General features: G+C 36.3%; 2 protein-coding genes across 2 annotated transcripts in view; one reads left to right on the top strand and one right to left on the bottom strand.

Moving 5' to 3' along the window:
* The window catches only part of LOC136847456 (histone-lysine N-methyltransferase SUV39H1-like), a 933,410-nt gene that overhangs the window by 807,708 nt on the left and 110,430 nt on the right, over positions 1–15,272 (bottom strand). The window lies entirely within an intron of this gene.
* Positions 710–1,944, top strand: LOC136846961 (KRAB-A domain-containing protein 2-like). The gene has a single exon (XM_067118215.1). The coding sequence runs from the start codon at positions 715–717 to the stop codon at positions 1,942–1,944; it is 1,230 nt and encodes a 409-aa protein (XP_066974316.1). The 5' UTR covers positions 710–714.

Genomic DNA, 15,272 nt, shown 5'->3' with positions numbered 1-15,272 from the left:
CCTCATGGGCGAGGTACCACTTAAATAAAAACAACCTTTGGTGGGAGCGAGAAGAACCTTAACCAGCTTTTCTTGTGGCACAAAAAGAAAATTAATTTGAAATTAACTGAAAGTAATCTACTTTGAAAGGCCACGAATTAAAATTATATATATATATATATCTATATTATTATAATATATATATATATATATATATATATATATATATATATATATATATATATATATATATATATATATATATAATGTATATATATATATATATATATATATAATGTTACACATAATGTGGATAATTGCCTGATGTGAACATTAGGCAGAAAAATTGCCTAATCTCCATATTAGGCAATTTGTCTGCACAATGTTGACAACAGGCAAATTACTTGCTTAATATCCACTTTATGCATGATTTTCAGATTAGGCGAGGGTATTTTGCCTAATGTGAATTGAATGACGAACCACTGTAACTGGAGTGTTGTTCGAAACTTTGGGTCTGTCACTGAGTTGTTGTGGACAGGGTAAACGAGGAGCAAGGCAGAACTAACCTGGATCTCGTGCCGGTGAGTGAGTGGTGGCACACAGCTGGACTTGTGGTGACTGAACTTACTGCCTGACTTTCACATTAGGTGATATTACTGGGCTGAATCCAAGTATAAATTATATAAATACTTTTTCTCTATATTTCTTTATCTTTTCTGTTTCAGTTTATGCACTATGGATCAAGCTGCCTTTGAACTTAAGCTGCGTCAAACACTGGAAGGCAAGGCTGAGAATGCTGTCATCCAGCCCACCATCCAGCGTGATCAGCGGATACAGTATTTGTTAAGAATTAATTCTTATGGAGCCCAATCTACATTTGACTATAACCTCAAGAAACGTTATGAAGTCCTGCATGTTGGCAATGCTGACCGACTAATTCGCAGGAGAAAAGATCCAAATGAACATGAATTCAAGTTTGTTGCATCTCTAGAAGAAGTGTTTGGTATTGTTAAAACAGCCCATGAAGCTATTGGCCATGGAGGTGGTAAAAAAACAATTGCGGAAGTGAAAAAGAAATGGTCAAACATCACACAAGAAGTATTCTACCTCTACATTTCATTCTGTGAGCACTGCCATCAAAAGAAAGCCAGAAAAATTCCAAAGGGTTTGGTAGTAAAACCAGTACGCAGTCATGATATCCATTCAAGATGCCAGATAGATCTTATAAATTTTCAAACATTACCTGATGGAGACTTCAAGTACATCATGACATATGTAAATCATTTCAGCAAATTTTGTGTGTTGCGTCCACTTACATCAAAAAGAGCAGAAGAGGTCGCAGCGAATCTTCTAGATATATTTCTGACATTTGGAGCACCTGCTATTTTACAGTCCGACAACAGACGGGAGTTTGTCTATGCCATCATCGCCGAGCTTTCAGGGCTATGGCCAGAGCTGAAGCTGGTGACTGGACGTCCACGTCAGCCTCAAAGCCAAGGCGCTGTTGAACGTCTAAATGGAGTGATCCAGGACAAACTGACCATTTGGATGAGGGAAAACAACAGCAGAAGGTGGTCAGTAGGTCTCAAGTTTGTTCAGTGGCAAGTTAATATCAGCCATCACGAAACAACTGGCCACAGCCCATTCAAAGTTACATCTGGACAAGATCCGCAGGTTGGATTAGGATCATCTATCCTGCCAAGTACAGCTCTTTGTAATATATTTACCGAGGAAGATCTTGAGTCATTTCTGGAAGCAGAGACAGGGGTAGAGGCAGAAGCAGAGACAGGGGCAGAGGCAGAGACAGGGGCAGAGGCAGAGACAGGGGCAGAGGCAGAAGACAGGGGCAGAGGCAGAAGCAGAGACAGGGGCAGAGGCAGAAGCAGAGACAGGGGCAGAGGCAGAAGCAGAGACAGGGGCAGAAACAGTAGCTACAAATTTCCAAAAGATCCATGTTTCAGCTAATCTAGGACAATCTAAGACTGCAACACGGATGACAAGACGCGGCAAACACCTGCTTAAGCCATTATCCACTGGTCAGTGTGCTACGCTGAGGGTCCCGGATGTCGATCGTGGTGCAACAGATCCTAAAAATCTGTTAGTGGTCGTCCTCAAGGAACAAGATGGACTATACACTGTAGGTTGTCGGGAGGGAATTCTTGGACCAAAATTTACAGCAGCTGATCTAAGTGCAATCAAACAGCCCCTGATAAAGTCTGAAGAGGTTCTTGATATCTGCCTATCGATTAGAACAGCAACAGCAAGAGCCACTGATGGGCAAGGATATATAAAGTGTCAATGTACTACTCAATGTACATCAGGACGATGCAGCTGCCTAAGAAAAAAATTTAAATGCAACTCGCGCTGTCACCAGGGCAGATCATGCAAAAATTTATGATTGGACTCAGCTGAACCCTGAGATCTATTGACTTATTTCTCTTTTACTGATATTGCATTAATTATGTTTGTATTTATTCAAATAACTTGGAATTCTTTAAACTGTCTCTACATTAACCATGTTGCATTCTCTTGTAACCTCCCATGGGTTGTCTGTTGGATTAATTTCCATTTCTACACTAAACCATAATATATGTTTAGATTAGGCAGTTGACCTGTAATTTGAATAACAGGCATCGGGCAAATTGTAAACTTGAGCTGCATAATTTGAATAACAGGCATGTTTGGTCTAATGTTAACAAATTGTAAACTTTATGCAAACTATATTATATATATATTAATGTACATATTAGGCAATTTTATATGACTAATGTTAACATTAGGCAATTATCCACATTATATATATATACACACACACACACACATATATATATATATATATATATATATATATATATATATATATATATATATATATATATATATATATATATATATATATATATATATATATATATATATATGTATAGATAGATAGATAGATAGATAGATAGATAGATAGATACATACATACATACATAGAGAGACTGAGGTGCTGTTTTATGTACATAAAAGCCGACTGAAATTCTGACTTACTTTAAAAGTCTTAAGAAAAATCATACCGCGTTCCATATTCCTTACAAAATACACCCAGTCGCTACCTGAGAGAACGACGAAAAAGAGGGAGTAAAAGATCAATCATGACATGCGAGATCACTCTGTTTTATGTACATAAAAGCCGACTGAAATTCTGACTGAAAAAATCATGACAAAATACACTGACTGAGAGAACGAAAAAAGAGGGAGTAAAAGATCATTACCCGGAGATCACTTTGAAACTTGATTACCCGAGAAAGAGAGAGAGAGAGAGAGAGAGAGAGAGCTTTCCTGTTTGTGTTGACGACATCGATAGGGCCAAGCGAATGGAACAGCATATACCATTCATCGCTTTGATAAGGATTATACCCCAGCTGGGGGCCCAAGTGTGTTTTTGTATCTCTTCTTACGACACACTTGCAAGCGCACGCGCGCAGACGCAAACACAAACATTCCCAGTAAAATTTGGAGTACCTCGGAAATGTAACTTTAAAACTGTTTTAAAATACAGAACTCTGGAGACAAGCTTTAATGACCTTTTCCTAATTTAGAAATCACCCCCCACCCTTTTCCTAAGGGTAAGAACGGACCTGGCTGTTGGTTCGTGAAGTTGCCTACTATCCATGGTTATATAGGCTATATATATATATATATATATATATATATATATATATATATATATATATATATATATATATATATATATATATATAAATATAAAGATATATAACTGCTTACTCTAGAAAACTTGCGTAAAACTGCCACTCCATATCCTTCACAGAAGGCTCATCAGTAATGCACTGAACCCCATACACATAATGCATCATTCAATTATATCTTGCACAAGATCTCTTGCTTCCTGGATGTTAAGGCTCTTCTGCTCCAATACCTCCTTCACAAAATCCAGCTATTGTACTTTCTGACATGATTTCAGTGTGACAACCTTATCACGGACACAGTGTTCTCCATTCTCTTTGCGTAACCAAAACCATTCGCTGTACGTAACCAAAACATCTTAAAACATCTCAATCCATCTACAATAATATTTTAACAACGGCCCCGAAGTATCACCACATTTTTCAATCTTCTTACGCCACATATACAATCCAAAAACTTAATCACAACATTTTGTGCTTTTCCTTAAATTTATACTACCGTAAGGATCCCCAAGTCACTTACATAACGTAGATTTGCTTCGATAATCTCTTCATACATTCCAGCACTGGCTGTCTTAGAAACTCCTCTTTTGAAGATTTATGGCTCACCTCGCCTCTCATTCTACTATCATCTACTTAGTTTACTATCGAATACCTTTACAAATTAGCCACTTCCAATCTTCCACTTTCCACATTAACAGTTTTGGCTCAACTTTCCTGGTTCTACTCTCATTACCTCATGCTCGCTCACATTCACCTTCAGTTTTTTACTACTGGAAACATTTTCATATTTTATTACTTTCTGAAGTTCCTCTTCACAATCGCCAATCAACAGTATACATGGACCCCGCCAAACTTCATTCACAACAAATTTTACACCACAATATTGCACCTATATATTTTTTCTCTAACTTCTTGAAGGACGAATGATACTGAATAGCCATAAAGACATAACACAACCTTATGTCAAACCCACTTTTACAACAACGAAGTCACTCTCCCATCACCATATTCTAACATGCACTTAATTTTCGTTACAAAAAATTTCAATCTTAACGAATATCATTCCACATCATATATCCACAAGTTTCCTTGTTGCAGAGCTGTGTTCTATTATACGCTTTTTGGGGTCCATGTATGGCCCATACAACTTATTCGATTTACCCTCAAACTTCTTACACAGTTGTTTTGATATCAAACCTTCAATCCACACATACTCTAACTTGTCTGAACCTATGCTCTTCTCTTATTAATGCTTTTATGACTTAATCATTCACCTTTTCCCACCTTTACCTTTGTCCAAATAAACTTATCATTTCCCTTGCCCATTCCTAAGGAACCTTTCCTTCGTGTAGATATACCTTACACAACCTGGTCAACCACTAAATGATACTTATACCAATATTCCACTGCTTTCCCTCTTGTGCCTTTCCCTTCCTCACCTTACTTACTGACCTTCTTACATAATTGCCAACCTTTTCAACAAGCATTTTGAATTTACACTAACACCTTCCATTTCAGCAACATCCAGCTTTCCCTCATATCTATGTTCCACATTCAACAAATTTGAAAGTACTGACTTCATTAACGCACGATTCATCCTTTTATTCCATCCTCTTCCCTTCCACCAACCACAAACATCCCCTGTTGATACTGTGACCCTATAGTTGACTGTAACATGCTTCTCTTTTACATGTTTCTTTCAGTGTCTGTATTCTTAGCTCTTCTTTTATCCATGCTGTTGCTATATTTTCCAACTTCTTTCTTATCAAACTCGCTTTTCTTACTTACATTTCACGCCACGTTCTCATAATTTCATCTCCAACTTAAGCTTCTATCTATTTGTACTGTCGCTTCCATCAAATAACGATCACATACACTATCCGCCAATCCTCTTCTCACTTTACATCCTTCAACTTGCTCTTCCCCTTCTTCATTATTGTCTTTTTCCCATTACACTTCTGAATATTCATCCTCCAAAGTCCTTTCTGGTCACATCTGTACAAGATTCTCTCCATTCTCATTTACTGACTCTCCATCCTTATTTCCTCCAAGAACTTCGTACCTAACCACTGAATTTGCTTAACACGCAAAGCGTTCCTCAAACTCAGACAACTACAGATTCCTACAACTTAAGGAACTCATTTTATCACTCTCGTGCTTTTCCATTCTTGGACGTCATTCTCTTACTACTAAACCACTTTTTCCTATCATACTTATTATAAACCATACAACCCACAGTCTTAAGCGTCACCCTTACTATTGTTGTATAAAATAAATGGCTGCAAAATGATGAGTTTTATTTTTTTTGGTTTCCTGGTACTCCTCTGGAGTACAAAAGTATGAATAAAGATGACCGCATGAAATGAGGTTCGTCCGCCACATAGAGGCCATTTTCCCCGGCCATGAGGATCATAACCCTATCTATCTATCTATCTATATATATATATATATATATATATATATATATATATATATATATATGTAGATATATATATATATATATATATATATATATATATATATATATATATATATATATATATATATATATATATATATATATATATATATATATATATATATATATATATATATATACAGTAATTTAGAGGCACGCGCTTACACAGACACATCCAACGTAACTAAACCATCATCAATCAAGAAAGAAAAATTGATAGCTAAAGATATGAGAGTTCGGAGCTTAGTTCCTCTGCTTCAAGACCGAGATATCGCCAAGGGCTGAATGACTCCTTAAGAGGTTTCGGCCCAATTAGAAGAGAGGAACTAATCTTTAGCTCAATGGCTGCCAATCTTCAACTTTTGTGGCAAAGATTACTGACTAATTAGAAGAATCCGACGCAATGAATGACAGCCAGGGAAGCCAAATGACATTAGCGAGTTTGCTGAAAAAATTATTATTATTATTATTATTATTATTATTATTATTATTATTATTATTATTATTATTATTATTATTTGTAATGAACTGGGCGTTTACTATTGGGTGTAAGTTTTTATTCGGAATTCACGCATGTACACAAGTACACACATGCACAAACTCAAACACGCTCCCTTACATATTCATATGCATACATATGATTAAGAACACCCGTGCCAAAACCCGTGACTTTTTTTTTCAGCAACTGTTCGGTAAGAAAAAGAAAGGCGATAACTCTGTATAAGGGACAAAGTATGACAAGAATCATAAAATTCAGAGTAAGATATTCACTTAGTATGGAAAAAAAAAAAAGATCAATATTTAAAGCCAAAATGGCATGAATTAGTGGTTGCAAACAATGAGAAGACAGTGAAAGAAGACTAAATAATGGCCAAATACCCGCAACATCTGATGTATGTGGAATTCTATTTGATTAACAGGTGAACAATTATCAACAACCATTCTTTGACACCATTATTTCGAGAAATAACAACACATTTTCTACATCAGTTCCAAGGATATCCAATTATCAAGACCCTTGTTAACAGAGCATATGGCCTAATGCAGTACTTGTTCCAGCTGCAACACACTTGTTTCGGAAATTCAGTACTTATACAATTACAGAATTTGATTCCAGTTCGTTCCAGACATTGTTTTACTATGCAATGCAATAGAGGATATCAGATATTTAAAAACACCATACTTAGGAAATCTTAGTTTTGAAGCACGAAAAAATTTCGACAAAACAATAATAATATCCTATCTACATTTACCGTTAAGTTTGATTTTACTAATAAATTCACAATTTTTTTTTGTTCTGAGCACACAGGAAAGTATTAGAACGAGACTACCAATCACAACAGCATCACACTAAGCTATTAAGAAATCACCTTCACCAGGAAGACCACATTTCTGACACCTAGATATCAAAAGCCTTATAAAGCAATAGACAAACTGGACCTCCCCATTAGTCTCTTTGTATAAAAAAAAAAAAAAAAATAACCAGAACCTACTAGTGGTCTTGTGGCCTCCTTCCCTTTACCAATGCCTTCGCAAAGTTTGAAGAGACTGTAGTTCCTGTTAAGAGTGGATCTCGAACAGCTTACCATAGAATTGATGGAGAAGCAAAGCGTAGTGTTAAGGATGTACTGTATGGTGTAGAGGTTAACTTCTGGCCGCAATTAGACATTCTATATTGGAGCAAAGAATGTGTTAGATTATGTAGGAGGGACAGTGGTGGTTTGGCGTAACAGTTGCGCTTTGACACGCGTGTTTTGCCTACATCCCTCAGTAATATCTCTGTGGACGGAAAAATGTGAAATATCTGAGAAATGATATTGAATGTACGTGCTAAGTTGTAGGATAAATAAAGGGGCTGTGAACTCAGTGTGGACTAGCTAGTCTTTTCAAAATGATAATGCAGTTGATGGTTCATACAAAACGGAGTAAGCAGCGAAAGAGTGGAAAGTGTTTGTTAGATGTGAAGGTTGAAACTGAATGTGAGCAAGAGTGTGTGGAGGTGAATATAAACCAAGTTGATGAAGCAATAAATTTTTATATGAATGGAAAAATGGAAGCAAATGATCCCTTAAATTATTTGGGAGTATATCAGGGCGAGAAAAGGAGGTGAATCATATAGAATGGGCGAATTATGATGAAACATGAAAGAAATCCTTTTTCTTTCCTATAGTTCATCTTAACGAAGATGGAGATTGGGACGGGCAACCAGATACCCTCATCTAGCGGGCATCGAGGAAAAAAGGATTAAGAAAGGGGAAGCCAAATTAGGACTGGTTGAGAAAGAGTCAAAGAAAACGGAAACAGGAAGAGAGTTACGTAGGTAATTCGGCCTGTCTATTGTAACAGTTGAGGATACATTGAGAGCCACTGCACCAAACACCAGGAGAGGGAGTGAGCGCAATCGTAATCTCTCACGATGAGACCAGAGAACCACCCAAGTACTGTAGACAGTCCCCGGTTTACGACAGGTCCAGCTTACAACATTCCGAGGTTATGACGCTTTTCAAATATATTCATCAGAAATTATTTCCCAGTTTACGACGCATGTTCCAGGGTATATTCATCAGAAATTATTTCCCAGTTTACAACGCATGTTCCAGGGTTACGACGCTTTTCAAATATATTCATCAGAAATTATTTCCCGGTTTACGGCACATGTTCTGGGGTTTCGATGCGTTGTACGCCAATCAGACGGAAGAAATATGGCTCCAAAAACGGCAGAATAATAAAAATCTGGAGGCTTTTTTGATGAAAAACTCAATAAAAATGCAGTTAACTCCGTTGTCAATACACCCAAAGCATTAAAAGTAAGGTTTTCTTAGGATTTTTTACGATTTTCGACGATTTTCGGTTTATGACACGGCATAAAAACGGAACCCTGTCGTGAACCAGGGACTGCCTGTATATAAGTACATTCTGAGAATAGCAAGTGTGTTCTTTTTTGGACTCAGTGCATTCGCAGTCGACGCTACATGAGGAAACTGTAGAAATAAGATGAGAAGCCTCACCATAAGTGCTATGGGGAAAAGTAAGCCTCATGGAACATGAAAATGTGCTAATATGATTAAAAAATCCCCAGGCTGGATCAGGGTGTCGATCTGGATTTAAAACGTATCGTCTTCTTTTCATTATTTTCTCTCTCTCTCTCTCTCTCTCTCTCTCTCTCTCTCTCTCTCTCTCTTTCCAAATGAAGCCACATGAAACAGTAATTGCAGCTTGAGTCATTTCTACGATAAGCTTTTAAGGAAAAAAAATGTATGTACACCATCGAACTTTCCCACAATATTTACCATACTCTGGCAATTATTGCACTAAACTTCATCCAAAGTATCATCTCGTTACAATAAACCTAACCTATAACTTTCTATAATGTTTCCATTAATCATATCTTAACCTATTCTAACAATTCACACTGCCGAAGATCTTAGCCTAGCAAGTAACTTCACAAAGTGTTTAAGTAACCTTAACCTAAATATTTTCACAAAACCTATTCTACCTTAACCTGATTTATAATTGACTTAATGTTCAACATTAAGCCTAACCAAACTTAACATAGCTTTCCACTAACCGTATCTTAAATCTAAATTTTATAAAAAGGGCTCTCTACTAAACCTCCGGAAGGCAAAATATGGATGCAAAGGTAACAGACACACGACCATTCACTTATTTGCTTAATACCTTTGGCATAAAAGGAAACAGCGAAACTTGAACCAAGATAACGTCGAACGCTTTCAATTCTATTAAAATAATTTATAAGTCTAAAGCTGTGTACATACCGTTTTCTTTTATTTGTTACTCTTATTTCCTTTATTCTCTTCTTTCAAATTTAGTATTCTATTATCAGTGAACTTCGTTCGAAAGGTAGTGAACTTCTAGCCCTGTCCCATACTATTTTAGATGTTTTAAATGATACAAAAATAATAGTTTGATATACATACTAATATTCCATTTGTAAAACTAGCGAACAGTGAATAAGGAGACATCACCTGCTAAGCCATCCAATTCACGTAGACTGTATTTAAGCTAATTACCAATGGACGTCACAATCCTATCAAGGCCGATTTCATTACCTGTTAATAGTTTCATTCCACGACGAAATCTGAATTAACGAAATTATATTTATTTGACAGTTCTTATTTAGAAGGACTCCGGAATCATTAGCAACGAGCGTTCGAAAATAAACCCTGGAATAAAATTATTCAAAACATGGATAATATTGAAACAAGTGCTTGTTACAAAACAAAGACAATTTCCGTGATAATTTAATATATATAAAGTTCTACTGAACCATATATAACGTCCTTATTTCTTTACTTACACCATTCTCTTCTTTTTAATAAAATTAGTTTCCGAAACATCATGCACTAATGTCATATACCGAAAAGTTTGTTTAATTGTACAGCATCAATTCACTTTACAAAAAAATTTGATATCAAAGCACGAATATATGAATTAAAATCAAAATGGCTATGGCTGCCTTTCAGAAATATCTATCGTCAATCACTGTTTCACAGCGGTACTGTCTGAATGTCTATTACTCGCAAATTTTGTGTATTGACGTGGAAATAAATAGATGAACCAATTATGGAATTCACTCATTCTCGGGACAATCCATATTAAAACCTGTTTATAAATCTATTATATAATGCATTTTAGACAAATTACATGATTTACTGAACCTATTAGTCAGTGACTCAACCAATCATCAACCACAAATTAAATCAATTAAATCAAGCTCCAAACATTACTGCCCGAATGTCTCAACAAACACCACTAAAACAACACTGCACTGTATTCAATCCCCATTCAGGACAGAAGAGCTGCTGGGACAGCGGCAAAAAGTTGTACACACACACACACATATATATATATAAATTTAGTGTAATTGGGACTAATATGATTGAAATTCTTTTTTATTTTATTTCGTGCCTCTGAAGCATGCTCATAAATCTGACTACACTCTTAAAACCAATAAACAAATTACTCAAAGATTCATTAAAGTCGTATTTGGTTCACACTGCAAAACTTCTGTCGAAAGAAATTCGTAAAAATCATTGAGCAAAATGCCGCGAACCCAAGTGGAAAATATTACGGAATAATCGGGAATCATGGCTGCACGTTAGAGATTTATGATCAACATTATTAATTTAAGCACCATCTGATGCAATCTGCATAACTTCATTAAGATCTCATCGAGACACTGCTGAGAGAGAGAGAGAGAGAGAGAGAGAGAGAGAGAGAGAGAGAGAGAGAGAGAGAGAGAGAGAGACAGACAGACACTAAGGTGTGTTTAAGGGATAGAAAAAGCTCTAGAGATAGAGGAAAAAAAAAGATATTAGGCCACCTCATAATTTACAACAATGGCCACATGAACATTCCGGGTATGAACAGGTCTATTTCGGGATTTCAATTGGATAAATTCTAACACTGAAGAGCTCTAATAAGCGCCATGGCTCTTAAGGTCTCATTCTTTCCACAGTGCATATTTTTTTATAAATTCTGGAGGCCTACTTTCCGCGATTAATTTGAGAAACGTTCCCTAGGTCATTATTTTTCACTTATAAACAAGAGAAATAATGATAAGATAATTCAGTTATCTGACTCGAAACATCTTCCCAATTATTATTATTATTATTATTATTATTATTATTATTATTATTATTATTATTATTATTATTATTATTATTATTATTATACTCGTTCTAGTTGCAAATGTGGTAGTAAGTTGCATTTAATAATACGGTCAGTATCGTTAATTATATTACTAACTTTTTTCCTCTAGTATTTCTATGTTGCAACACTCTTTCAAAACATAAAAAAAGTGTAAAACCGTAACTTTTTGCACTTAAGTACATGCCGTCGTTAAGTAACAATTATTTTTTCCTTTGATGAATTAGAACGAAATAAAAAAAAGAACTTTTATTCCCCCAACGGAACACGAAACGTGGCCTTTTCCCCATACTTTATCTTCATCGAAACATTTTTTGTTCATTCACTTGTTTTATGCATCAATACAGTATTCCAATTTTCTTTATTCTTTATTTCTCCTCTTCCTTTCCTTTTCAGATAATTAATTTCCCTATTCGCTTGTATACGTGCGTGAGCACATTTCAGCCAGAAATAATAATAATAATAATAATAATAATAATCATAATCATCATCATCATCATCATCATCATCAAACGACATTTTTCATCACTACCATCAGACACTAATCCAGACCACGAATAAGTATATTTTCATGGTTTTTAACCTCCAATTTACGGATCACAAAATTTCATGTCCCCATCCTTATCATAAATGATAAAAAAAATTACACAATCATGCGACTCCATTGCATTTTAAGGCAGAAATCTTTTTTGCCCTAAGGATTTTAAAAACTATAAGTTTTAAGTACAATTTTTAATCAATGATACATCATTATCTCACTTATAGATAAATATAAAACCATTATTACTGATCTCCCTTCAAGTTATCAAAACTTTTTCGGTCTTCCTTCGCGTTCCAGTACTCCAGTCTTTTCTGTTTTGAGATAATTCTATTCTTTTTGCAGTTTTCCATTCTTTCATTCCCTGACACACACGGCCTAACCGGCTGGAATTGAGCGCTATTCTTTTCCAACTGGAAACACACCTGCGCCACCTCCTCTCGCAGGTGTTCTAGTATAGTCGCTTCCTGTTGGGGCCGGCTATGCATTTTTTTTTAAATAAAGATGGCTAGAGAACGGTCAATCTGTTGCCCCACGATGGCCCAGGACCTAGCACTAAAAAGGGAAGTGAGATGAAAGACAGCGGGATTTTACGCCACAGGAAGCGTCTGGAGACATAACCAGGAAGGGAAATCTTAAACTCAATATCCACGAGAAAAAAGGACGAGTTAACACCACCTTTTAGATGTTAACACATGTATTTTAGTTAATCACTTATTAAAGACACTAGCTCATACACTTTTCGAATAGAGGATAATATACTCCAGTCTGGTTCAAGACTGAGTTATAAAAGTAAAACTCTCATAACCACAGGGTAAAATGAAAGACTGAGTATAGGCCCTGACCGGTTTCGGCTTTATTTCTAAGCCATAACGAAGGACTGACACACAGTGGCGGAAATTCACAATATTTATGCAAAGGGGCAGTACACGCAAACACACACACCGCTGGAAACCAAAAATCCACAACTGACAGGTTCCAGGGATTGGAGTCGTGCACGGTGTAGGTCAGGTACTCTGTTTACAAATCTGATTACCCATTTCGACCTATTATACATTAAGTGTTACGTGCATTAATTTTACTTAGTGGATAAATATCTCATCTCACTTTTGACACCTACGTTCGAGCCCAGGTGAAAGAAACGTCGTCAGGGTAATTTTCGTAAACTCCTTTGTGACCTTGCTGACCTCAGCAGTGAATTAAGTACCTGCGTGTGGCGAGTCACACACAGGTTGAAAAGTGCATGGAGCTACAGCCTTATTCCAAGACTTGCTAAGAACTGGCAGGTGAACATTTTTACTTAAAGTAAAAGAAGCTGTATGGTAAAAGAAAATTACTCATCGGTTTTACCTCTCTCTCTCTCACCAGCAGCGGCATAACAAGTGATGTTTGTCTCACAAGTTATCACCTTACCACGCCTGCAGCTTAAACTTCGCTAACTCGCGAAAATTGATATGGAGTTCTCAGCCTATCTATACCAAATTGACTCCGCTTGTTCTCTGTGACAACGCATTTAGACGTTTATCAAAGAAATGTCCAAACCACTCTAGCCGCTTCTATCCAGATGGACGGCATTCGGCGCCATCTTGATTACATAGGGGCAATGTTTTTATTTTTTTTTTTTAATAACCACTACAGACAGATAAGACATCCCACGGTACTAAATCCATTCAGCTCTAGGAGAGAGAAGGAAATAACAGTGGAATCTAATCTCGGGCAGAGAGAGAGAGAGAGAGAGAGAGAGAGAGAGAGAGAGAGAGAGAGAGAGAGAGAGAGAGAGAGAGAGAGAGAGACGTATCATATTCGATACCACATCAAGCCAGAATCAATACGATCGGACACAGCCAGATCCGACCCGATTCGTAACCGGCGCTAACTTGATCAGACACAAAAACTGTATTCAAACAGATATCACACGACAATGACCTCATTAACACTAAAGCTTCTGATAATGTATCTCAGACAAGATACTTTAACAACCGTATTCCTCAGTTTCAATGTCACTGTAGGTCAAAATTTATCACTGAACGAATTTCACAGCCATAAAATTTAATTTTCTCAGCTACATGGAGATACTGTAATAATTTTCATTGCTAAATATCTAAGTATGTGGCATTAATTCCCATATTCAATGTACACACACACACACACACACACACACACACATATATATATATATATATATATATATATATATATATATATATATATATATATATATATATATATATATATAGGTAAGGATGGTTTGAACATGTTCTTCATACTGCCCCCGGGAAGAATAGTATGTGACACTGACAGCCGGGCTTTGAGGCCACAGGAAGAGTTGGAAGATCAAGCAAGATCTATTTGAGAGAGAACTGTTGGGCGGGACGTTAGAAATGAGTGGCCAATTTTGGATGTTCCGGAACAGGAGAATGTGAGTAGCATTACTGTATATACGCACACACGCACAATACACACTGGCTCACACTGGGATCGAACCCAGTCTTTCAATTTGGACAAACTATAGCACACTGACCCCACGGTGCTTATGGTTGGCCTAAGAGGTTTCTCAGGCTTGTGTACAAATGGTTAGTTTCAATTTTATCTCCACTGGTAGGGACAATTTCGTCTTCACACATGAAAAGTTATGTTGAATTAACTGAAAAACTGAGGCGTAAAGGTTCAGATTTTAAACTCATTAGTTTTGACGTGAATCCTTTGTTAAATTATCTGTACTTAAGCCTATGTTCCTTAGAACCCTGAAAATATGTGACCAAGAGCATTTGGACGAAGTAATTTTAGATATTTATGCTATTGGTAAAAAGTTGTTACCCAATTAATTTTTAGGCGCTACTTTAAGGAAGGCAAAGAAGTTTTTTTTATGGTTTAGCGGTTAAGAAGGAGTTTAAAACTAAGAATATTTATTGTTTACCTTATTACAATGAACTTT

This window comes from Macrobrachium rosenbergii, chromosome 16 (assembly GCF_040412425.1).
Source record: "Macrobrachium rosenbergii isolate ZJJX-2024 chromosome 16, ASM4041242v1, whole genome shotgun sequence".
NCBI lineage: Eukaryota > Metazoa > Arthropoda > Malacostraca > Decapoda > Palaemonidae > Macrobrachium > Macrobrachium rosenbergii.
The sequence above is the reverse complement of the archived record's forward strand: the minus strand, read 5'-3'. Positions and strand labels throughout refer to the sequence as shown.